The sequence below is a fragment of the Ruditapes philippinarum genome, unplaced genomic scaffold, assembly GCF_026571515.1.
Source record: "Ruditapes philippinarum isolate M1 unplaced genomic scaffold, ASM2657151v2 ctg1682_1_1_1_1, whole genome shotgun sequence".
Lineage (NCBI taxonomy): Eukaryota > Metazoa > Mollusca > Bivalvia > Venerida > Veneridae > Ruditapes > Ruditapes philippinarum.
In genome coordinates this window covers 208,762-235,772 of record NW_026863983.1, presented here as the reverse complement: position 1 = coordinate 235,772, position 27,011 = coordinate 208,762, and the positions used below count along the sequence as shown (strand labels likewise).

General features: G+C 33.1%; 2 protein-coding genes across 2 annotated transcripts; one reads left to right on the top strand and one right to left on the bottom strand.

Moving 5' to 3' along the window:
• The first annotated feature begins 968 nt into the window (after positions 1–968).
• LOC132724001 (protein arginine methyltransferase NDUFAF7, mitochondrial-like) lies at positions 969–8,571 on the top strand. Its single transcript, XM_060708812.1, has 10 exons — positions 969–1,111; positions 1,873–2,015; positions 2,435–2,515; positions 2,959–3,069; positions 3,753–4,025; positions 4,526–4,639; positions 5,859–6,008; positions 6,557–6,662; positions 7,071–7,138; positions 8,188–8,571. The coding sequence occupies exons 1-10, from the start codon at positions 1,057–1,059 to the stop codon at positions 8,350–8,352; spliced, it is 1,266 nt and encodes a 421-aa protein (XP_060564795.1). The 5' UTR covers positions 969–1,056; the 3' UTR covers positions 8,353–8,571.
• A 703-nt stretch (positions 8,572–9,274) lies between these two features.
• Positions 9,275–27,002, bottom strand: LOC132724002 (ATP-binding cassette sub-family B member 10, mitochondrial-like). The gene is made up of 13 exons (XM_060708813.1): positions 26,402–27,002; positions 25,419–25,622; positions 23,494–23,696; positions 21,468–21,602; positions 20,598–20,744; positions 19,534–19,669; positions 18,888–18,983; positions 18,115–18,321; positions 17,384–17,463; positions 16,673–16,853; positions 16,215–16,258; positions 11,547–11,581; positions 9,275–11,024 (listed from the first exon to the last, which is right to left on the bottom strand). The coding sequence occupies exons 1-13, from the start codon at positions 26,658–26,660 to the stop codon at positions 10,796–10,798; spliced, it is 1,956 nt and encodes a 651-aa protein (XP_060564796.1). The 5' UTR covers positions 26,661–27,002; the 3' UTR covers positions 9,275–10,795.
• Positions 27,003–27,011: the final 9 nt, after the last annotated feature.

The following is a 27,011-nucleotide window of genomic DNA, read 5'->3' as shown; positions in this document are numbered from 1 at the left end:
GTGTATGAACTGTGATTTGTAGTGGAGTATGTTATGAAAGTTTTTCAAATGAATCTTAAAAATGTATAGTACATTGAATGTGTTACATGTTAACTTTGTTTATGTTACTGTCTTTGCATCACAATATATAATATAGAAAATAAATACAGTATCGCCTTCTTTTTTATTGCACCACTGTTCTATGAACAACACAAGTTTGAAACAGTTGAATTATGTTTGAATCATTTTTTGATGCTGACAAATCATATACTTCATGTATTAAAAGACTCTTGCTTGGTTTATATGTTACCCATTTGGTAAAAAAGAAAAAGAAAGCCGAATGTCAAACTGAATTAAGTGTAAAAGATGCCTGTCTGTGTCACAATTTGGTTGCATACAAGGTGGTATCTCCAAAAGTTCTGAAGGGAATGAGTTGAAACTTCACATGGTTGTCCTCTGTGATTATCTCACATGATTGACTTAAGTCCGATAACTCTGGTTTGCTTTTGTGCATATTTATGCTTCTTTTTTGACTTACAAATTATTGGTTGAAGTTTCACATGTTAGCTGGTATCTTCATTACTACTGATGGGAATGGATTGAAAATTTGCACGCTTATTCTCTGTGAACATCTAACATTATTGATATAAGTCCCATAACTCTGATTTGCATTTTTGCATATTTATGCTTCTTTTTTTACTTACAAATTATTGGTTGAAGTTTCACATGTTAGCTGGTATCTCCATAGCTACAGAAAGGAAAGGGTTGAAACTTGACACACTTATTTGGTAGAATATTTATAGTGTGTCACTGCCTTAGGCCCAAAACTCTAACATGGATTTTGACAGAATTATGGCCCTTTTTAACCTAAGAAAATTCAACATTATCCAGGCTCTTATTTACCACATGCACTGAAGATAGAAGAGCATGCCGACCTATCGACAACTTGTTTTAGTGAGAAGGACGTTTTTTAACTGGGACGAAACGTTATGTTTCGAATAGCTACTAGAGCGAATTCACAAGCTGCAGCGTAAAAATAACACGCATGTGATATTCACTAAAGGAGAGGCGAAAGGGATGAATGTTTTGCGACAGTTTTGCAGGCGTCAGATATTTGATGCTTTGAAGCATAGTAAGAATATTTTATGTTTGCACTTGATAATAATTATTGTATAAAGCAACGTTAGAAGTCGAAATGATAAGATATTCATTGCAAGATTTTCGTCCTCAAAGCGATTCGTACCACAGTACAAAAATAGTCTGTCCCCTCAAAGAGACCACAGAATTGCAGGAGGACCAAGTTAGGTCTTTTAACTTTCCGTAATAACATAGTATGTAAAATAATTTAGATATAAATCGTTTCAATAATCTGCCTTGGAATTATGAAATCATCTTTGCTGGACCAAAAACGATGTAATTATGCTTATAATATCTTAGTCAAAATGTTTTAATGTGTCAAAGCAAGATTCTGAAATATTTTTGTATTTGGTCAGAATCTGGCTTTAGAGGAAAGATATTGGTCATACACAAAATAACGTAATATCTCAATGTAGTACAATTAGGGTGAGAAAAATGTGCAGCCTGACTGGGACTCAAACCTAGGACCCACGGAATACTGTGGCTCTACCAACTGAGCTACATGTATCTGACCCCTTACACATCTTCTCCTCTAAATAGTGAACAGTTCTGAACTGTGACAACTGTATTCAAAAACTGTATTCAAATGTTAAAAAATTATTATAATAAACATCATGTCATTTAGACTGTTATTAAATTAATATAAACTAATTGTAATATATAATGGAGAGTCTCCATTATACACTTCTACAAATATTCTGTCTTTTGATATTTTATAAATCACATTCAAAATATGAAATATTCATTTATTTACAGGAAATTTGACAAACAGTCAGCATAGACTTTGTTCAAGAGAATATTCAGGACAGTTGATGTCACAGCTGCAGGCTAAGATTAAATTCAATGGGCCTTTAACTGTAGCAGATTATATGAAAGAAGCATTAACAAATTGCACAGAGGTACAATACCATTTATCCATTGTTGAACCATTACCTGCTAAATTTATGTAATGGATGTGACCTGCTTTGAATAAGGAAGAGTGTGTTCAAAGTTTAAGAGATTTCAATATTAAAAATAAAAAAGTTAAGCTTCCAGATGGCCTGGCTCTATGCTAATGGCAAAAGCTAAATTCTAGCTGGTTAGGGGTTAATAAAAACCTTCTTTTGTACTTTAATATGAACATCACTTCAACTATAAGTAAGTCTCCTTAAACTTGGTTCTATGTTCTTTGTTCAAATAACGATTTTATAAGGTCCTATTTTTAGCTCAATTTCACCTTTGAACATTATGGGGGTAGAGCATAAACTGACATCTCTTGTTTATTTTGTTTTAAGTAATTCATTCTTGGCTATGATAATAATGAACTTTTATCATGCAGGGTTATTATATACACAGAGATGTATTTGGAAAAGATGGAGATTTTACAACTTCACCAGAGATCAGTCAGATGTTTGGAGAGGTTAGTATGGAGTTTGATGGTTACATGACATCACAGTAATGGCAATCAATGATTTGGTGTTATTTGATGCTATCATAGCTTTAGTTTATAAGAAGGTAGAAATCACATTTTAAGCTTGTTGACCTTTGACCATAGTTACCTCAAATGCCGCGTAAGTGTAGAGATCCGTGTCTATATGATACATGTATCTACATAACAAAAACCTTTAATAAACAAAGGCTCTGAGAGAAGTCCACTAAGCCAGGGCCACAAGTATATTCTACACCTGATAAGAGGATTTCTAAAACTGTTACTATGTTTTGAAAATATTTGCAATGTTTCACTGTATACCAGTTCGGAGTTACCAGCTATGCCTTTTTAAATATGGTAGCTTGTCATAAGAATAAGTATGTATTTGCAACAGTTATTCATTATTGGTTATACTTGTAGTTTCTACACTTCAGCTTGTTGCATTATGGTTTGTTAATGAATGGATGATGGCTGGTTCCCCAGAAGATATCAAGCTAGTAGAACTTGGCCCAGGACGTGGAACCATGGCTGATGATATGTTAAGGGTATGGAATTGTTAAAGATGTTTTTATACTTTTGAACTGGTTTTATACATGTTAGATTTTTTTTTTTCACTAATATTTGCAAATCAACTTTCTTGTGAATTTATAGCTATGGTGAATAAATACATTTTATATATGTCGGAAATTGCGTTGTATCCAAAATTTCATCTCTGTTATTTATTTAACTAGCAAATGTTTATTAAAATTTTGAAATGTATTTACTTCAGAAATTCTCAAATGCAAGTAATATATATTTAAGAAATAATATGTCCCAAACAGTGATTTTATCTATCGCTAAATAAATCATTGTTTGTCGTTCAGATATGCATCATTATATCAATCGATAAAATCACTGATTTGGATATATTATTTCGATTCTAACACGATATTAACAAAAAACTGCTGCCAAACCTGATATAAATCTGCATTGCCTCTGATTTGTTTCGGTACATATTTTCAGTGCATCACATTTTTAATGGTTACTTCATTATGTCAAATGGTTACGTCACATGTCTAAATATAGAATGTCAACAGTGATTTTGTTGCATAATAACACACACTTTTGGTCTTTCAATGTTCAATAGGGAAAAATGTGGGTCGTGTTAGAATGAAATGTTTTTAATTAAAAAAAAATGTTCTTTTACCAGTTATACATGTTAAAATGTTGCTTTTTGTTTTTCTTTCAGGCATTTTCAAATTTTCCTGAACTGAAAAAAGCCCTGTCATTACATTTGGTGGAGATAAGTGAAAAATTAAGTGAAATGCAAGAGGAGAAGTTGTCAGCTGGTGGAGATAATTCAACTATTGCTTGTTCTGAAAATGATCCCCACTATAAAAGTTGTAAATCAAAACATGGTCCTAATGTTTACTGGTATAGAGATATAAGTGAGATTCCAGCGGGGTATACTATGTTTGTGGCACATGAATTCTTTGATGCTTTACCTATACATAAATTTCAAGTAAGTAAGCCTGGCCTCTATATTATTTTAGTATATTATTTTCACAATAGATCATTTTCATACTTGTGAAAATATTTATTAATACACATGTATAAGAAGGTGCTTTAATTTACAAGGGTTATATATTAGTTAAAGATTACAAAGCATATTTAAGAATATAAATTAAAGTTAAACAAGTAATTGGAGGTAAAATTTACAATCAAGATAATTGTAAAATCTAATGATTCGTTTTGTTTTATTTTGAATTTGTTTTGAAATCAACAAAAAGTATGATTTATATACATGTATAAATTAGAGAAATGCTACTAACATAGCCGAAGTTATATATTCTTCTAGTGTACAATACACAGAAATACATCATAGTTATATTTAGTGTCATTACAAATATATTTTTGTTACTCCTACTTCCTGATATGAACTGCAAATTTTACATGCAATTTATTTTAGCACATACTCCTTAGGGTTTCATCAACTTAAGTACATGTATATTCTTATTTCAGAAAGTAGACAAAGGATGGCGGGAAATTCTAGTTGATATAGATCCAGCCGCAGACAACAAACTGAGGTATGTGTTAGCTCCTGGTGAAACTGCTGCTTCTAAAGTTTATCTCAAGGTTAGTTTATTACAAGTGTATGTATATCCATCTTTCTTGGAGAGACATTGTATTTGCCCAGTCTATTGATCTGTCAGGGTGGGACTATGTAAAAATTAGTTTCTTTTGTCCAGTTTCATGACCTAAAGCCTTATAATTTATCAATTTGATCAGCCACATAATGACATAAGGTATATGACCCCTTTAGGTCTCTGGATATGTTATCACTATTGGTATTAATAGATTTCTGTACTTATCTTTAAAAACACCCATTTATGGAACAGTATATGACATACCGTATAAGTGGTTTTTTCTGCGGTGACTTTATTTCTGCGTTTTCTGCGGTCAGTTTCGGCACCGCAGAAATAAAAACCGCAGAATATTTCTCTTACCTGCTACGATATGTATCCTACATTGTGACCTGTTTCGTCTAAAGTAATAACGACTAACAGATTATAACGGTTAGCGGGTTTTCGAATTGTATAAAATTGCTGACGGCTAAGTATGTAATCTGTGTTTGTAAGAATGTACTTATTGCTAATTATGCTAATCTAAGAATGAAAATATTTCAAACGATTTCAACCCTTATACTGCTAAATAATCGTTGTATACTTTAATTGTCATCTGATTCACGGTTAATTTATTTCAATTTTATTAAATTAAAGATACTACCGGGGTATATTTTTCACACGTCACTTCACGCTGATCAAAGATGTATACCTTTCTATTGTTGTGCATTATCTTTGTTTGCAAGCAAACAATATAATTGTTTGTAATTACTATACAGTTTTGCGGTGACGACAATAAACAAATGCGAACGTGTACATGCAAATATAATAGATAGGGTAATGTGCCTTAGACTTTGATATATATTTATTCTTTATTATAGTCTCATAGTCTCTTGATAAGACGAGTCGCAGAATTTTAATCACGTTTTGTCCAAAGAAAGTGCCGCAGAAATAAAGTCCGCAGAAATAAAAACATGCCAAAATTTGGAAAAACCGCAGAATTTGGAGCCCGCAGAAAAAACCACTTATACGGTAGTAGTTGTTTTGTATGTTCTTTGCAAAGGCACGTTCCTTAATGTGAATTTAGATCTCTAAAAAAAAGTTAATAATGTTATGCTTGAAAATATACTGAAATTTTTTATGAAAGCAGTGCAAGCTTGTCAGAACTGAAAATTCAATGTTGACCAATAGTCTTGTAATTAAAGATGAACTATATACTTATATTGTATCAGGTATCAGCAGATGATAAGAGAGAGCATATTGAAGTTAGTCCTGGTACTGGTGTAACAGTTCAACATATAGTTGATGTATTAGACAATCATGGTGGATCTGCGTTACTTATAGACTATGGGCATGATGGCACAAAAGAAGATACTTTTAGGGTGAGTAACTTGTATATCCAATATATGCAAAGTTTTAAGGTATAAAAAACTGAAGTTTATTTCGTGTGCAAATCTTTATTATAAAAGCAAGTGACCCTTTTGGTAACACTACATGTAATATTAAACCCATATCCTTGATTATAACTAATATTCAACTCGATTTTATTACAAATATGACCTAGTGAGCCTGTAACAGATGTGCTGAAATCATGGACAGGGTGTCCAAATTAAGAGTTGATTTTCTATTTCATAAATATACATAGGAAGCACTTGATAATTTTCCATGCAACAAAGCCTAGTGTTTTAGGTCATATTTTAATTAGTCATGGCCTTTGAGCCAAACTTTTCCCTCCTGCATTGGTCAAATCATTTTGCTGAAATTGAATTTTTGATTTCAATTTATTTGTCTATAACTTTGCCTTAGTAAAGGACTCTTGCATCTGCTTCATAGGTGACCACTGACCATATCAAACAAGTAACAAACATAAAGTTCAACAGCTTCAGATTATTAGATGTTTACTGAATGAAGGTTCTTGTACAACTTTTAGGGTTTTCGTAATCATGAGTTACATGACGTGCTGGAAGACCCAGGAACTGCAGATCTAACAGCAGATGTTGACTTTTCATACATCAAAAAACAAGCAGGGGATAGGGGTGAGTTTGATTTTTTTTTTTTACGAAACATACCATTTTGCACATTGATACAAGTAATTTTAAATGATAGGACAGTTATATGCTTACCTTCTGTACAAGATCTTTGAATAATACATTACATACTTTATTGAGAAAGAGCTATTACTATCATTACTGATCAGATCTTGCAATAACAGGACCTTGTATCTTTGATACTTGCAATATTACCTATTCCAGAAACATTCTAGCATTGGATGATGAAACTAGCTTGTCTGTCAAATTGTTCGGATTGTAGATCTATATTTATGGCCATTGTTGAATAGCAAATAACTTTGTTTTTGCTATATTAAAACAAAATAAATCTTACTCTAACTATTATTTTTATTTTTTTGGCAGAATCAGTTAACACAAGATTTCTTTTTGTTTCAGTTAAATCATTTGGACCTGTAACACAATCACATTTCTTACAAAATATGGGTATAGCCTACAGATTAAAGGTAATATACATGTCTTTTAAGACTTAATGAGCTGCTATTTTTCAGTTTTCTTTGTATAAGTAAATATTAATAAATATTAAAAGGTCACCATTTCTTCCTTTGAATAGGTTGCTAATTGTTTACTTGAAATTGTATAATTTCACCTGCATTGATACTGGATTGGTTGGAAACAATCATGTCAATGATACCATATGTAGTACAAAAAGCTTTGATCAACAATTTAATTTATCTCTAGATGAGGCATTATTTTGTGTTTGTTGTGTAAATGGCACTCATTGTCCAAAAATGAACTCATATTGTTGAAGGAAAAACAGTTTTAAGAAGCAAAGCTTTGAAACTCAGTTGTTGAATAAATTTATGTGGGAAATCAAACAATATATGGTAGTGATATAGACTTGATTTTCTGATAGTTCTACTGGAAGGTCATGTGACAGTGACTTTAAGTTACATTATTCTCATTGTGAAGTTTGGTAGAATTGACTGTGTACACATGACTGAGCCGCGTCATGACAAAGCCAACATAGTGCGTTTGCGACCAGCATGGATCCAGACCAGCCTGCGCATCCGCGCAGTCTGATCAGGATCCATGCTGTTTGCTATCAGTTTCTCTACTTGTAATAGAGTTGGTAAGCGAACAGCATAGATCCTGATCAGACTGCGCGGATGCTGGTCACAAACCCATTATGTTGGTTTTGTAGTGACGTGGCTCATGTATATTTGAAAAGATTGACAGTTATAATGATGATTGACCAGCAGTTACATCTGGAGGAAAAAGTATATATCTGCCTAAAATATAAAAAGACTGCCCTGCTCTTTTTATAAATTGAACTTTACAGGTAAATTTCAATGGATATTTACAAAAAATTATTTTGGCCACCCAAGTTATTTATCATCGATGCAAAATAATTTATAAAATTAAAAGGAATTATGGCAAAATGCCAAGTTATTTTCACTCTCACCTGTTCTGTCACTAAATATCCTTGGATGGGCATAATGTCACTTTAAAACTCCATAAAATATAATAGTATATAATTTTCTATCTTCTTCAGATGTTGTACGAGAAAGCTGATGCGGATGGAAAGAAAGATCTCTTGTCTGCCTTCAACATGTTAACAAATCCTGAACAGATGGGAGAAAGATTTAAATTTCTTGCTATATTAAATAAACACTGTTCCCATAGCCCGGTTGGCTTTGATCCTCTCCCAGAGGAATGATAGACAGTCTGTGACTTATTGGCTTGGTTCTATAAAATGGAGACCTGTCCACATCCCCACGTCAGTGTCTGTGTCTTCGTTCATACTTGTAGATGAAGTTTTTATGCAGTATGGTATCATATTGTTCAGCAGCTATACAAAGTATATGAGTGTTGTCTTACTCACCATGACATCCGCTTCCAGATTTATGATTATGTATAGTAAAATATTTTACAAATTTTTACTGTTTCTTCTTTATTTCTACAGAATTTAACTTTATGTAGCTGTTCCTTAAGTCTAACTCAAGGTTTGTAACTCTGGTTTCTCTTGTATCATTTTTCCCTACCTTTTTGATAACTTAAGGGATTTACTTTAGTTGTTCATGAAATTTATGTCGTCACCCATAGCACATACGACAGATTGCTTTGTCACTTATATTTCTAAAATTAGTCTTCTTCTGCACCAACAGCTAGCAATTTTAACAACTTACCTGTGCCACAAGCAGCTTGTTCACCTTTGCAGTCCAACCAGAATATACTATTGACTGCTCAGTTTCGATACCAAATCCTTAACCAATACTACTGGAATTTCCAAGCTCATAGCAAAGCAAGTCTATTTTGTACAAAGCAATAAATGTTTAAACTATATAAACAACAAGCTTTGATACATAATAATCTTTTATTAAGACTTAAATTTACTGCTGGTCTTTTGATGTCAAGAAGAGCAAAAGTGCAATGTAAAAGAAAAGTGCTTCAGTGAGCAGACAGGTAATACCCATAACTCTAGTAAACATGGAGGTCATAACTTGATGGTAATAAGCAAATAAAAATTGATAAAAATTAAAAATGATAAAACGAGACTTGGTTCTAATTATCTTTTGTTTTATTTGATTTTATTAATTTCTAGCCAAGGATTGTAAGGAAAATTGAAACATATTAAAACATAATATAATTCATCCATTTTATTTTTACAAGTCATGAAATCAAAATATAAAATTTCGAAAAACATCAACTTTATCATATGTAACATTAAAATGTATATCTAAAGATGTTTTGGCAGTCATTAGCTAAGCTACCTGTATGAAAATTAACAAATCTTACACCAAGTCACTTATTTATAATTATGAACCATTATATAAAATTATTCAAACTGGTTCACACAGCTAAATTCTCAACACGTATAGTCTAAATTGACTTGTGATAGTATATCATATTTAGTACTATACAAGAACAGCAAGAAAACCAATGCTTTCAACTATATTAAATGCTTGATAGTGAAACAAGAACTTTTACAATGAACAGGATCTTTTTAAGTTTACAAAGGCAATTAATCCAATTCAAAGAACATTTGTGTATTTATTAAATCAAGTTGTTAGTGAGATATGAAGTTATTCACAAAACCTTAAAGGCAAGTGTCACTCCAGGTAAGAAGTGAATAAGATGGCCCTCGAATAACCAAGCTGAAAAAAAGACCAACAACCCTTAACATTGTGTGAATCATACATGTACATGTATATACACATGTACTGCTAATTTAATATCAAGATTGTTAAATAATGCCACATTACACAAAGTACAATTAACTTAAATTTTTAACAGGTTCTCCTGAAAAAAAGATCCTCTTTCGACTTGCTTTACAACCTCTGTTCACCTTTCCAATAATTCATCTTAAACTATGCATGTAAGATACTATGCAACTTAAATCTATGATAGTTTTTCCTTAATTGGGTTTTAAGTTGCACCAACACCATACGTTCATATGGTAACTTTCCAGCTTTAATGGTGGAGCAAGACCTCTGGTGCCCCTTTGTACAATAATTCAGGCAGGAGTGAGCCTTTAAGTAGAACCACCCACCTGTAAGCTAGCTCTATAGCTTCCTCACATGAAAGAACCCAAATATTAAATTATACACATAATTAAAAACAATAATTCATACTACCACCATATTTACAATTAATAGCATGAAAGACATCTAGGTAATTATTACTTTCTCCTCACAATACAAATCAGTCGAGTATAACTTTACAACCCTTAAGTTCAAATATGAAACTCTGATAATAATTATTGTCTAATTCATGGACTTGCATAAAATGTGGAAATATAGTTGTGAACCCAATTAAATTATTGAACTAGCCCTGTGTTGAAAGACAGACACTTTAATAATTATGTTCCTACTCCTCTTTCAAAACAAATTTAATCTAATGTCATTAAATATTACACCCTTAATTTTTCAATATCAACAATTACGTTTTACTTAAATTTTAAGTATGGCATCATGTATGAAATGCTTGAAATGAAACAAATGGCACATACACAATATCAGTCATTCATTTCACCAGAAGTAGCACCACTGTTACTGGCTCATAACTTGAACAAAATGGAATGATCTTTAAATTTTGATTATGAAAGTAATTTAAATAAAACAGCTGTGTATAATGCCAATATTTATACCCGTTTATTAACATCAAGACATTATAGTCTGCTTTTCTACAAGTTTTCTAAAAATGCCATCATCCATTGCTGCAAGCTGTTCATAAGATCCGAGTTCAAGAACACGTCCATGGTCGAGTACTGCGATCTGATTGGCCGTTTTGATTGTTGACAGTCGATGTGCTATTGTTATAACAGTTCTGCCGACCATAAGTCGATTCAAGGCTTCCTTTACATAATATTCACTCTCCGAATCTAGTGCACTAAATAAGGAAAATAACCTAACATTAGCTTAAATTCTTGCAATTTTAGTAATTACTATTATCTTTATTAACTATTAGTTTCAAGAACAAAACAAGTTGTGTAGACACACATACATTTAGAGCTGTGGTCTCAACAGACATGTAATTCTGCACTGTTATTATCAAACTGGAAAATATGACGATGCCATATAGATTAAGTTTTTCAATATACAATCTCGATCTAGATGATTTGCATGCATGTCATATAACATCAGGATGTTAACCTTAAAATTTGTATAAGTAATGTTGAGATTACGTTAAAATTGTAGCCTGCTGGAATCAACAGTTTCTACTTATGTGACCAGTGCAGACCACGATCAGCCAGCTCATCAGTGTCTGATCATTGTCTGCACTGTTCCCTGTTCAGTAAGTACTTATTTTGAAATTTTCCCTAAAATGATTAATGGTTTTGTCCAGATTGATATATGGAAAAGTCCATTTAAGATATATAGGATGGTCGGTTAATTAGGTTAATTAACTTACCTTGTTGCTTCATCCAGCAATAAAATTTTGGGGTCCTGAAAACAGATAACAAATAATCTTAAAATACAAATTCCCTTACTCGCACAAAACCAGAGGCATTAATAAAAAAAAATAGAGGCATTAATAAAATAACCTCAGTAAATTCACAGTGACTATTACTTTCGATTTTCTCTAAAAATACGGCTAAAAATACAACCTATCAACCTTAGCACAATTTAATTGTAGAGGTCCACAGAATGTACCCAAAAACAAATATTTAAGATATCCATCTATAAACAAAACTGCTATGATAAAACAATTATGATACAAGAAACATGGCAATGCCACGAAACCAGGTTTTCAATTATCACCATTGTAGATAAATATGTAGTAGCTGAAATACAAATACAAGCAACAAACAATGTAACTATGTGCAATGTAAATCATGAATAATGAATTTTCTATTTTTAGTAACTGTAACCTTGACCCTAGGAGGCCAAAACGCCATCCCAAGTGAGGTCTTCATAGAAACTTGCTTTATACCAAATTTCATAAAAATATCTTATTCCAAACTAGTTATTGACCGGAAACCTATTTTCTATTTTTAGTAACAGTGACCTGACTGGAAACAGATTTTCTATTTTTAGCAACAATGACCTTGACTCTACAGGACCCAAAAACAGGCAGATGAGCTGGCAGGCATGCAACAACCTAGATTATAAGTTTCTGTTTTATAACTAAATAAAGTTTGTTGTAATCAATTAGATATATTACACTAATAATTAAATTTTATGGCAAAACAAAGGGCCAAAATAAGGTAAAAACTAATCATAAAACCCTGACAATACACATCAGGGCACTTGGAGATAAAGCTAATCTGTGAAAATTTGAATAAAATCCTTTGAGAATGTAGAAGCAGTTGGGCAACAGAAGAAATTGTTCACTATATATTCTGTATAAGAAAAAACACAAAGGGCCATAATTAGGTCAAAAATTATCCAATCACAAAACCCCAACAGTATGCATCAGGACACTTTATGACAAAGCTTCTGTAAAAGTTTGAACAAAATCCTTTGAGAAATTTAGAAGAAGTTGCGCACAGAAGAAATTGTTCACTATATATTCTTTATAAGGGAAAAAAACAAAGGGCCATAATTAGGTCAAATATTATTCAATCACAAAACCCTGACAATATGCACCAGGGCACTTGATGACAAAGCTTCTGTGAAAGTTTGGTCAAAATCCGTTGAGAAACGTAGGAGGAGTTGCGCACAGAAGAAATTGTTTACGCCCGCCCATCCGCCCATCCGCCCGCCCGCCGACATACCTCAATCTAATAACCAGATTTTTCCTTCGGAAAACCTGGTTAACAAGAGCTGTCACAGGAGACAGCCAAGCTCGACTAATAAAATACTGGACGCAGTAAGGAGGACAAAACTATGAAAGAAAAATCAATTATGTATAATTATGTATTAAGTTATAGTAAAAAATTATATTTGTTAACATAAATTCCAAGATCAAGGGGAATAATTCTAGAAATAGTCATGCTAGAGTTTTTGACCTTGTCACACAACATTTGTGTAATGATAAGAAATATATATTTGAAGTTTGAAGTAGATACCTTAAAAAGTAAAGAAGTTATTATATTTCTTAAAGAAAATCCTAAGTTCAAAGAGAGATAAATGTGTAAATATTGCTTCAAGAGTTATGAACATTGTCACATAAAATGTAATTGATGATAAGGAATAAGTATTTGAAGTTTGAGGTAGATACCTTTAAAAATAAAAAAGTTATAATAAAAAATAACATTTTTCTAGTAAAAAAATCTAAGTTTATGGGGAGATAATTCTTGCAATATTGGTGCTAGAGTTATGAACCTTGTCACATAAGATGTGGATGATGATAACGTAAATATATTTGAAGTATGAAGTTGATCCCTTTAGAAATAAATAAGTAACAGTAAAAAATAATATTTTTTATGGAAAATTCTAAGTTCAAAGGGAGATAAATCTGAAAATATTGGTGCTAGAGTTATGAACCTTGTCACATAAGATGGGGATGATGATAACATAAATATATTTGAAGTATGAGGTTGATCCCTTAAGAAACTAGAACTATCGCTGAATGCGATTCATACCCCCACCAATGTCCTTGACAGAAGACCACTTGGAAAGGTGGTTAAGGGAATAACTTATGTGGCACAAATACATAAAAAGAAATTATCTCTGGTGAAAAAAAGACCAATTGTACAGGTAATAGTATAAATATATATTATCAAATCATGTTCGAAACAGTTACAAATAACCTTTCATTTTCCCAATGTATTAAACATTTTATTTATAAGTCAATTTTTGACCTTCAAGTGTGGCCTTGACCTTAATCTGGCACAAGGGTAAGATGGGTTTTGCACATCACCCAGTTTGGTTGAACATTTGAGTAAAGACAAAGTTTGAAGAAAATCCTTCCAATAGTATAGAATTTATAGAGTAGACACAATATATTGTCTAGTATTGGTTGTATGTAAATTTGAAGACTTAAAAAGGGGCATAACTTTGTCAAAATGCAATACAGAATAATGAAACTTGACCTGCATATCTTATTTGCCACACCTCATATATCTTTTAAGTTTCAAGCAAATGCCTGCGCTAGTTTCAGAATTATTCAAGTACATGTTAAAATTTAAGAACATTTTCTAAGTCAATTTTTGACTTTCAAGTGTGACCTTGATATTTAGCCGGCACAAAGGTGACATGGATTCTGCACATAACCTTGTTGAGGTGAAAATTTGAGTAAAGTTTGAAGAAAATTCTTCCATTAGTATAGGATTTATAATGCAGACACAACATATTGTCTAATATTTAATTGTATGTAAATTTGAAGACTTAAAAAGGGGCGTAACTTTGGTAAAATGCAATACAGAGTTATGAAACTTGAACGTACAGCATATCGGAATTGTGACCCCTCAAAAATATCTAGATTTAGAAATATTCAAATAAATGTTAAAATTTAAGAATATTTTCTAAGTCAATTTTTAAACCTTAAAGTGTGACCTTGACCTTAAGCCAGCAAAAGAGTGACATAAGTTCTGCACATCCCTTGGTTGAGATGAACATTTGAGCCAAGATTGAAGAAAATCTTTCAATTAATGTAGGACTTACAGAGCGGACATGACATACTGTGTAATATTAGATTGTTTGATATTTGACCTTCAATTGTGACCTTGACCATGAGCTGACACATGGGCAACATGGATTCTGCACATCCCCTTGTTGAGGTGAATATTTGAGCCAAGTTGGAAGAAAATCTTTCAATTAGTGTAGGTCTTACAGAGCGGACACGACATACTGTGTAATATTTGATAGTGTTTGATATTTGACCTTCAATTGTGACCTTGACCTTGAACTGGCACATAGGCAACATGGGTTCTGCACATCCCCTTGTTGAGGTGAACATTTGAGCCAAGTTTGAAGAAAATCTTTCAAGAAGTGTAGGACTTACAGAGCGGACATGACATACTGTGTAATATTTAATTGTTTGATATTTGACCTTCAATTGTGACCTTGACCTTGAGCTGACACATGGGCGACATGGGTTCTGCACATCCCCTTGTTGAGGTGAACATTTGAGCCAAGTTTGAAGAAAATCTTTCAAGTAGTGTAGGACTTACAGAGCGGACACAACATACTGTGAAATATTTGATAGTGTTTGATATTTGACCTTGTGACCTTGACCTTGAGCTGGCACATGGGCAACATGGGTTCTGCACATCCCCTTGTTGAGGTAAACATTTGAGCCAAGTTTAAAGAAAATCTTTCAAGTAGTGTAGGACTTACAGAGCGGACACGACATACTGTGTAATATTTGATAGTGTTTGATATTTGACCTTCAATTGTGACCTTGACCTTGAACTGACACATGGGCAATATGGGTTCTGCACATCCCCTTGTTGAGGTGAACATTTGAGCCAAGTTTGAAGAAAATCCTTCAATTGGTATAGGAGTTATAGAGCGGACACGAAAGTGGAGACGGACGGACGGACCGACCGACCGACGGACGGACCGACCGACCGACCGACGCGACAAAGCAAATCCATTATAGCCCCCCCCACATTTTGTGGTGGGGGTATAATAAAGAAGAAACAGTAAGAAATAGTACTTTTTGAGGAAAATTCTAAGTTCAAGGGGAAATAAATCTGAAAATATTGGTGCTAGAGTTATGAACCTTGTCACATAAGATGGGGATGATGATAAGGTACATATATTTGAAGTATGAGGTTGATCCCCAAAGAAATAAAGAAGTAACATTAAAAAATAGTATATTTTAAGAAAAATTCTAAGTTCAAGGGGAGATAAATCTGAAAATATTGGTGCTAGAGTTATGAACCTTGTCACATAAGATGTGGTTGATGATAAGGAACATATATTTGAAGTTTGAAGTTGATACCTTTAGAAATGACAAAGTTATAGTGAAAAATATTTTACTGCACCAAAACTTTAATCTAAAATCTGGACGCCGACGCCGGGGCGAGTAGGACAGCTCTCCATATACTTTGTATAGTCGAGCTAAAAACTGCAATGATAAAACTACTATGAGAGAAGACTAAGTCCGACAGAAGGATGGAATGGCCAACCACTTACTTGGGGATTTATAAGAAAATTTCAGAAAGTATAAATAAAATATATAACTTACCTTTATGATAGCTCTAGCTAAGGCTATCCTTTGTTTTTGCCCTCCTGGAAAATATAATTATGGTTTACATCATAGAATATACAATGTAACTGCAAGTTATATAACTAGATTTGTAAATGCAGTAGGTATTGAAGCTAGGCATGCTTGATAACAGGCTTCATTGGAGGAGGATCAGAAATAGCAATTCATTCAAATATGGCATATTATCTACTCCAGTACAAGAAACCCAACCAGTCACAAAATTTTGCTCTAAAACTTTCATTTAATAATGTATGTTCTATAAAATCTTACAAACATAAAAACGTTAAAAACAGTATTGGACATGTATTTTTCAAATAGTTCTCTAGCATACACTTATATTCTTTGACAAAAATGAAGAATCATTATTACCAAGCACTTGTAATTCAATGATTTAAAATGCATTAAATGATATTGATAGTTTATACAAGTTATCATACCTGACAATGAAAGTCCTCGTTCACCAACAAGTGTGTCAAATTGTTGAGGAAAGTTTCTGATAAACATATAGGCATTAGCTTTCCGTGCAGCATCTTCTATCATCTCCATGGTAACTGTGCTAGGATCACTGGCTCCGTATTTAATGTTGTCTGCTATTGAACATGAAAATAAGGCTGGTTCCTGCAGATGACAAAAGATTCCTATTAGGTTTGTAAAACATTTTTTGGTATCATTCAACTTTAAGACACCCATTAGACAATGTTATAACTATGATGATTATTCAGTATTTTTTTACTTGCAGTAATAATGATCTCAAAAACATATTGGATACCTTCAGTTCTTTTGAAGATTAATAATTCATGTAAAACTTTAACCAATAATTTTCTGTGTTCACAAAAGGTTATAATTCAGTCAAAATATGGGCCTACAACAAGAAACCTGATAATGATCCTAAAGACAAGTTTCAAGTGAAAACTTTTAGCAAAGTACATGAGTACTGTATGTAGACATAATCTGATGAGATTTTATATACATAAGAACTGTATGTAGACATAATCAAATGAAATTTTACATACACAAGAACGGTATGTAAACATAATCAAATGAAATTTTACATATACGAGAACTGTATGTAGACATAATCAAATGAAATTTTACATACACGAGAACTGTATGTAGACATAATCAAATGAAATTTTGATTTTATTTACCTGACTAACCACTCCTATCTGATTTCTGAGCCAGCCTGGATCTATACTTTTAATATCCTGTCCATCCAAATATACTGACCCTGAAATCATAACATTAATCTTTAGTATAAAATAAGATATTTCAATGTAATGCCCTATGAGCATGAGATTTTGATCTAATTTTTTTTTCCATCATTTAAACTTTCTCAATTGTTAGTTATCCGAACCATCACAGAGTAAAGCACACAAAACTAATGGTTGCTTAGAGATAATTCAGTAAAGGTTACTGGACAAAACATTACAGTTCCTTAATTTAACTTTTTATCATTTGAAACAGACATTTACAAAACATAACCTTGCTCACAAAAGATAAATGCCTGGCAGTATACTGATAGCAATGTAATTGTTACTTCTGTTCTTGTATTGGAAGGTACCGTCAATTCACTTAATTTTGTGTGCATGGAATTTCATGGTTTTGTCAAAATGGACATAATCATCATTTCTGCCGGTTCTTAAATTTGTGGATTTTCTGTTTTTGTACAAACTAAATCATGCAAATACTATTATAACAATAATCATATGGCATGCAATACAATTTTGTTTGATCTAGAATTCATGGATTGACCTATGCACAAAAACCGCAAAAATTAGTGCCCCATGAATAAAAATGATTTTGCAGTATATGAGTAATGTGCCCTAATACTGACACATTTCTACATGTTGACTGTCACTTACCAACTTATTTTACTTACCAGCATCTGGATCATAAAACCTTAAGAGCAGGGTACCAATGGTTGACTTCCCTGAGCCACTAGAACCAACCACAGCTGTCACTGTACCTGCTGGTATACTGAGGTTCAAACCTGACAGCACCTTTGCTTCTTGTCTGGTGGGGTAGTTGAAATTTACATCTCGAAATTCAATCTCACCTTGAACAGGGCTCTGTGGTTTTAAACCACCTGGATGTAAATAAAACATAGACTTAACTATCAAGAAATATCAAGAAATATCAATCTTTCAAGATAAAGCAATTTCTACCTAAACTTCCTCCAGATAATGACATCGTATGAAACATTCAAAATATACTTGACCTTTCACGCTAAAATGACAAAGATAACTTCTGTAGAATACTATTAATCAAAAATGTTTCAAAAATTATTCATTGTTTCAAACTAATAAATGACAACTGCATGGTTTCATTATTTTCATGTATAAACTCACAATTGCCCAAATTTCTTCTTTTTTTTTTACTTTTTGTCCCCAAAATCTATTGCTCTTACAGTTAATTTCTAATTATACTGGTTGGTTTTGATTCCAATAGCTGGAGGGAAAGAGTTGGTGGTGTTGGTAGTTTAACCTCTGGATCATGGCAGAAAGCCACACTGAATTTACCACAGCGCAGTTCACCACCCACATTGTACCTGAGCAGGCTGTCAGGATTAAGAGATTTGAAGTCAAGTCCTTATATACTTAGCTATGGGAAGCCCTTTCAATAACTTGTATTACTACACAGTTTGAAGTTTACCTGAGAACGGCACTAGAGGGGTTCTATCGGTCAGTTCCCAAATTCTTGTTGATGCACCAAGTCCTTTCATTAATTCAGAGTAAAATGATGTCATACCTTAAGATATAACAGAGAAATAACATGAACAACACACACAAAACATACACAAAACTGTATATTACAAAGTGCTTTCATGAATATATTTCACCTTAAGATATTCTTTTTCCTTTATTTGCGAATATGAATACAAAAAGTTTTACCTTTAATTTAATCTTAGCAGATATAACATTGTTTAGAAATCATGGCACTAACTTTATTAACTAACTAAATAGTGTAAATGATAAGAATACACCTTATAAAACATGGCTTAGTAGTTAAATAATATTTACTTTTACAAGCTTTTCATTTGTGAGCTGAATCTTACATATTGATTAAAAGTCAATGAAAGTCAATGAATATAACTTTTTTTCCCTTTATTTATACCACTGTCTTTTTTACTTCAAAATTAAACTTAAATTAAATATTGAACCACAATCCTGCAACATATCCTAAACATTCATTGACTTTACACACAAACAATTTATATTTTGACTTTTTAAACACATAATTTTCTTTAACCCCCCCAAAAAAACAACAAAAAAACAACATATTTATAAAATAGAGTTACCTCCCATGGCAACACCAACATAAGCTGCATAGAGAATAAATGCGGACAAGTCGCCAATAGTTAACATAGACTGGCTCATCATATATCCTCCTCCATAGAACACAGATAATACAATCACATTTCCTGATAAACCAGTCTAAAAAATGACAGAAATCATTTTATTACAACTCGAAATTAAAAATACCACTTATACATGTATATACTTCACAAACAATCGTAATACAGATTTTCAATCTTTTTTCATAATTTTGAATGTTTGTTTGTTTGTTTGTTTCATTTTACGCCTTTTCCTAACGGTATTTCAGTCATATAGGCGGGTAGTTTCCTAACCATCGTTCCTGGAGAGTTACACAAGTACTAGAGTACCTTCCTCCGTGCTTAACTGCCGAAGCATCTCCCGGGGATCGAACCCACGCCAGAGAGGTAACTGGATTAGAAGCCATCGACTCTAACCCCTCGACCATGGAGGCGAATGGCTTGTTATTTGTGGGATAAAGATAAGTGAAAATACAAAATCTAAGAAAGTTTGATTTAACATTCTAATAAATGCCTTGAAGAAAATCGCTAATGTAAAGTAAATACCAATTCAACCCATGCTAACTTGCATTATGGACTTTCCCCTGCTTCAAATTTTGAACTATCCATTATCATATGAAGGGGTTCAAATATCAAAAACCCAAAAATTGATCAGGCAAAAATATAGAGTCTGGTTAGACTGCACAGGAAAGCAGGTTGCCTTTACTAAATATATCCGTGGGACAGGAAAATTATTATTGCTTTTTACATTCAGAGTTAAATAGCTATTGTAAATCAAACTTGTAAAGTTATTTAATACACTTGTTTCTATATCTAGTAACAAAATTGCTTATCATTTCAACTGATTATGAGTTTCACATGACCGATCATGAGTTTGCGGTGATAATCAGTCCTGAAATGAATAATGCCCTCGACTGAAGCCATTGGGTCCATTATTCATTTTTTGGGCGGATTATCACCCTCAGGCCCCACTCTGCTGTGTATTAATCTCTTATCAGTCCTTTTAGATAACTCAATAATAAACTTACAGATCCCCAGAACACAGCCCCAGCTAGAGCCTGTTTATATGCCAACTGTAGAACTTTATCTAGGGAACTATTGTAAGTAGCTATCTCCAAATCTTCCTTTGTGAAAGATCTCACAGTTCGAATATTGCTTATCTTCTCTTCTGCAACCTGTATGTTCATAAAAATAAAGAAAATACCATGTTACGTATCATAAATTTGCCCGACTATGAGGTAAACAGTTAGAATACATTTATTTCTTCAAGAGCTCTTTGTGAAAATTTGATTTCTGTCTCATATTGTCTGACAAACATAATAAATATTGTATCCTATTGTTCAGATTTTGATGATCTTATAATATAACATGTCAAGACTTCAACAATATGTATTGTGAGTTATGATTTTCAATGATTTTTCTTTAAAACAACAAAAAAAATAAATATTAATATATTCTTAGTCATTTCATAAAGCAGAAATATTTGAAAACTCCCCTAGATGCTTACGGAACTGTACTTCTTGTAAGATACCAAGAATATAAAGAGTTTATTCTTGATAATATTATCTCCCTTTACATACTTGACTACATAAAAGTACATAATATTCTATAATTATACATATATCATAAATTATAAAAATATATGAAGGTATTTTTTCCAATTGTCTTAAATGGCCATATTATTGATTAAGATTTATGGTGAAAGTACAATGTATATCATGTCTTAAAATCAAAACATATTAGAAAAGTCAAAGAAAAAAAAGTTTTTAAATCATTTACTCACATAAAGTTTGATACTATTTTTACAAATATCAAGAATGAAAAAGTAAAGTATATAAACTTATGACTTGTATATTGTTACCCTGGAATCATAATGTTGTAAGAAGACTGTGACTTACAGAGGTAGCACCTGCCAAGGAATCTTGCACTTTTCTTGTAATTTTTTTAACATATCTTCCATAAATAATAGACATCACAGCAATAGGTGGTACTATCCCTAAGGCAACCATTGCAAGCTTTGGGGAAACATATAACTGAAATCAAAAGAAAATTATTTTGTTATTGGAAATTATCATATATTAATCAAGTAGACTTCATAAAATATTGATTTAATACATGTGAATACTCTACAAGATGAAAATTAATTTTCCTAAAATCCTTAACATCAAACACTGGCTAGACATGTTACTGAGCATGTGCAATATACATGTACATGTATATATAAATGTACAGTAACATATCGTATCGATTTATTCAGGGAATAGACATATACACATACAATGTTATCTCATATATCAACTTGCATATATATAAAAACACACACATAAATGCAACAAAAATAATTATAAGATTAATTAATGAGTATGTTCTATGTAACCCTAGGATTGCCCATTAAGCTAAAAGCTTATTTCCAATAATATATATAACAAGGAACATCGCAATGCGATGCAACCAGGTTTTCAGCAAAATATTTCACAGAAGCTTTGTCATGAAGGGGCATTTGTTTTTAATTGAACTTTTAGGAGGAATTATGGCTTTTTTAATATTCCTCAAACAAAAATGATTGAGAAATTTTATGTTGTCTATTCGCCTTTTTTCCCCAAATATTTTAGAAAGGTAAACAGTACTTTATTTTTGCTTAATTTTTGCATTTTTGCGTCTCTTGTCATTTTCTTTTGTCAACAATATTGGCGTGTGGTGTTTTGTGCGATATCAAGAAAAGTATGTTCACAATTTTAAAAAAATACTTGAATGATGTCTTGGAAGAAACATGGGAATTTAGTGAGCGCCTGGGCACTTGATGACAAAGCTTCTGTGAAAGTTTGGTCAAAATCCATTGAGAAATGTAGGAGAAGTTGCGCACTGTAGAAATTGTTCACTATATATTCTGTATAAGGAAAAAATATACAAAGGGCCATAATTCGGTCAAATATTATCCAATCACAAAACCCCGACAATATGTGCCAGGCACTTGATAACAAAGCTTCTAAGAAAGTTTGGTCAAAATCCGTTGAGAAATGTAGGAGGAGTTGAGCACAGAAGAAATTGTTCTCTATATATTCTGTATAAGGAAAAAATATACAAAGGGCCATAATTCGGTCAAATATTATCCAATCACAAAACCCCGACAATATGTGCCAGGCACTTGATAACAAAGCTTCTAAGAAAGTTTGGTCAAAATCCGTTGAGAAATGTAGGAGGAGTTGCGCACAGAAGAAATTGTTCACTATATATTCTATATAAGGAAAAAAAACAAAGGGCCATAATTAGGTCAAATATATACCATATGCAAAACCCTGGCAATCTGTGACAGGGCACTTGATGACAAAGCTTCTGAGAAAGTTTGGTCAAAATCCGTTGAGAAATGTAGGAGGAGTTGCGCACAGAAGAAATTGTTCACTATATATTTTATATAAGGAAAAAAAACAAAGGGCCATAATTAGGTCAAATATTATCTAATCGCAAAACCCTGACAATATGCGCCAGGGCACTTGATGACAAAGCTTCTGTGAAAGTTTGGTCAAAATCCGTTGAGAAATGTAGGAGGAGTTGCGCACAGAAGAAATTGTTTACGCCCGCCCGTCCGCCCATCCGCCCGCCCGCCGACATACCTCAATCTAATAACCAGTTTTTTCCTTCGGAAAACCTGGTTAATAATAATATATAGGCAGAGCATGTATTATACATTGTTACTAACAGCACACTGTATGAATCATTTCAGCTGAACACCTTTGTAGAACGAAAGCCCGTCTGCAAGCTCAGTTCCGCACATAAAGGATTTGTGATCCTAACTGAAATCAAACTCACAGTGGTGAATGATTCTAAATAAATTTCCTTAAACTCTTGGCTAAAGAGAACCCCTATAGTATATATCCATGGCAACTTTAGAATACATTATGAGATCTAATATTTTCAATGTCTTACCATCATTCCTATAGAACCTCCAGCCTGTGCAAAAGCTCTCAGACCATCAGATATGTTGAAAGTTACAGAGTTACCTATCATTGTAGCATCAGACGACAGACGACTTATTATCTCCCCTGTTTTAGTCTTATCAAAAAATCCTATTTCTTGTTTCATGATGGACGAAAATAGTTTTTCCCTAATCTGCAGAACTATTCTCTGTTCTTAAAACAGAAAAAAAAAAGATAATTATGAAAGAGATGCATTATATACATATGATAAATTGTCCAAAGAGGTTTCACTTAATCAACATAATCAATATTTTCTCTTGTCAACAAGGCTTTTAAAAACAGAGTTCTTTGAAATAAATCAACAAGACCAAGTATTTGGGTTTTAACTCACAATGCCACTGCTATTGCCATATGGAGAAATTTCAGCTTAACTGTCAGAGGGGGGCAAATAGATAATAATAAACTTTCCTTAAGCCCATCTCACACAGGACACACGGCTTATACGGTTGGCCACCCGTGTAAACCGTACATACAACCGAACTAACCGTGAGTTTAACCGAGTTACACTCGGGCCATTCGAGTGTATCCGTGTAAGCCGTGTATGATTTTTAAAACTTTTAAAAAACTGGTACGGATGTAATGTCCGTGTAAGATCGTATAAACGACCGTACAAGACCGTAAGAGACCGTGTGAGACCGTATGAGACCGTATATACGACCGTATTTGAAGAACACTCCACGAGTGAGCCTGGCCGTGCCAAAATCGTATATAAATCGTATGGAATCGTACGAGACCGTCCCCAAGTCCTACATCCAACACCCGATTAACACCCGAATGTCACACGATACCGGAACGATTCACTCGAGTGCACACACGGTTTCATACGATCGCCATACGACCAATATGGTTTAAGTACGAATCATACATGGCAGACACGGTATAGTACGGGTAAACACGGTCTCACACGGCCTCTTACGGTCTTACACAGCCTCTACCTCAATATTAACTTAACAACGAAAACCACAACTACCTGCTGCCACCCTCAATTGCTAGATCTACCCAGAGTACTTGCTGCATCATACTAGAATGTATCCAAAGAAGAAGGTTCCCACGCACAGAAGGAATGCAAGAAGGGCCATCCAGGCCCGCCGACCACTCCAACCTTCTGACCCTGCCGAGCCTGATGAGCAGGGGGACCCACCAATGTCTATCAGTCTTATCATGATTTCTAATTCCCTTATCCTGTCATCTGTTGCATCTGGCATTGTTTTATATAACCAATATTCACATATATAGGTGTTCTTCGTTGAAAGTTCGAAAATTTATGAAGCCAAGCCATCAGAATGGGTCAATTTATATCAAAACATACACAAATATGTGATAATTCGAGCATAACTCGAACAAAAGTCGGCGGGACCCTATGTAAACCCTGTGAAAGTCGAGTAAATCGAGTAAAGTCGTGTTTAATCGTACCAGGCCGTACTAGACCGTACTTGGAACCGTGCAACAATCGTATGTATTCGTATGCAAATCGTGTTCAAACCTTGCTTGACCGAGTATATCCGTCCTTTATTCGTACGTGCTCGTGCTTCATTCGAGTCTAACTCCTACCAACTAATCCCCAGGCACGGTTGGAGCTAAATACTCGTACCAGTCAATCCGTGTATAACCGAGTATACCGTATGGGAACCGTGTGCCCACCCGTGTTTTGTGTGAGATGGGCTTAAATGAAATAATGGACATCCAGCATGCTAGATTGAAAAATGTGGAAATGAATAAGACAATGAAGTGAGAGATAAGAATTTCTTAATGAAGCATGCTTATATTCATGATGTAAATTAATGGTTATTTTCAAAAGGAAATATAGCAAGAAATAAGAATGTAACATTCATGATTTATAAAGATTTAACAAAGTTATATCATATTCTATTATACCTGATATTTGCATCAAATAAAATCTTCCAAAATTTGCTAGACCTCCTATCACAAACACAACTAACAGAACAGAACAAATAGATGTCAGTTTCTCCATTATAGTTCCATCCTTTGCTGATGTGTTTATTACGTCTATCACTTTACCCATACAGAATGGAACTGCAAGAGTTACAGAACTTGAGATCACCAGAAAACCAACAGCACCTGTGTAAGATAATCATAATTTGCAATATAATTAGGTTAACTATATTTATCTAATTAAGTTCAAAAATTAGTAAGCCATCCTTCAAAGCACTGCTTTGTAATTAAAGCTGTGTTAAAATATGCTATCCAAATTAACATTTTAACCCTGGTCCTTGTATTGCATAATACATTAAGGGCATATTATTGTTGCACCCTAAAGATTATAAATAAAACAAATATGTTTTTCAAAGCAATCAAAATAGAATTTGAAGACTTAATACTGCCAGGCATTTAAAGGCAAAAATCATGAACAAGGCTAACCATCCAGCTGAATAGTCAAAATATTTTGACATGCCAAAACTAGATTCTGAGATATTTTTGTTCTCGCTTCTACAGAGGAAATATTGCCCATGGATACACAAAATAGCACAATATCTCATCGCATATTCCAATCAGTTGGACTACCAGCTGATGAAATATATATAATGTTTTTAACAGAAAACATTATATCTAAGTTTTGCTCCTTCATCTAGCTGCAGTAATGTGAGAGTGCAAAAGCAGCCATATGATATATAATTCAAACCCAAGTTACATGATTTTTAATCCTAATATGGTGTGGAAATGACAGTACTGTATCATAAATAACTTTCAATATTGTTTTTGCAAAGCATTATTAATTGTTTATCTTATGCCATTACCTTTGAATGAATACATAACATATATAACCGCAATGAAATAATGCATTATCCATCATAAAATTTAACATATGTGCGCATATATCAGATCCAAATTATATGTACCTGCTATTTTCCATCGTTCTGGATATGCAGCTTTGAATAATCTTCTCAATTCAGAAACTTTTGGGACACTTTTTGTAGACTTTGTATCAGTTTTAGCTCTTTCCCCATTTTTGCAAAATCTAGAGCGTGTTGTCACAAAGTTTCTTTTAAATAAGGATTCCCTCAAACATGCCTTTGTTTGAAGAATCAGTCCTTGTTTGAAACTGTAACATGTCACCCCTGAACGATAGAACCCTTTTGATAAAAGTGTTACATACATTTTGCTGGTTATGATAAACTTTGAAAAGTTCAAATCAAAATTTCACAAAAAAAATAAGCCACCTGACAAACAGGTTTTTCTGTAGTAAATGTAAAGTTCATCAAACAGGACAGTCAACCAGTCAACAGCAGTTTTTACAAAATTGCATCACATGGAATATGTTGCAAAAACTGATTACGGTTTGTGAAAATTTAGCTGGCAGAATAACTTTCATATCAAATGCTTGATGGATTGCTCATGCTGTCATGTCACCATACTGACCCCTCATAAACATTCTCGAAAATATGAGTTTTGACATTCAACATGTTTTGTAATGTACCACGTCAATGGAAATATCAGAACATGTACAAA

Coding starts and splice junctions, on each gene's coding strand:
- LOC132724001 (XM_060708812.1), top strand. CDS start 1,057: ATGAATGTTTTGCGACAGTTTTGCAGGCGTCAGATATTTGATGCTTTG. Junction 3,070..3,752: donor TGGCTGATGATATGTTAAGG/GTATGGAATTGT, acceptor TTTTTCTTTCAG/GCATTTTCAAATTTTCCTGA. Junction 4,640..5,858: donor CTTCTAAAGTTTATCTCAAG/GTTAGTTTATTA, acceptor ATATTGTATCAG/GTATCAGCAGATGATAAGAG.
- LOC132724002 (XM_060708813.1), bottom strand. CDS start 26,660: ATGTATGTAACACTTTTATCAAAAGGGTTCTATCGTTCAGGGGTGACA. Junction 23,697..25,418: donor TTATTTGATGCAAATATCAG/GTATAATAGAAT, acceptor TTCTGTTTTAAG/AACAGAGAATAGTTCTGCAG. Junction 16,259..16,672: donor ACGAGGACTTTCATTGTCAG/GTATGATAACTT, acceptor TATATTTTCCAG/GAGGGCAAAAACAAAGGATA.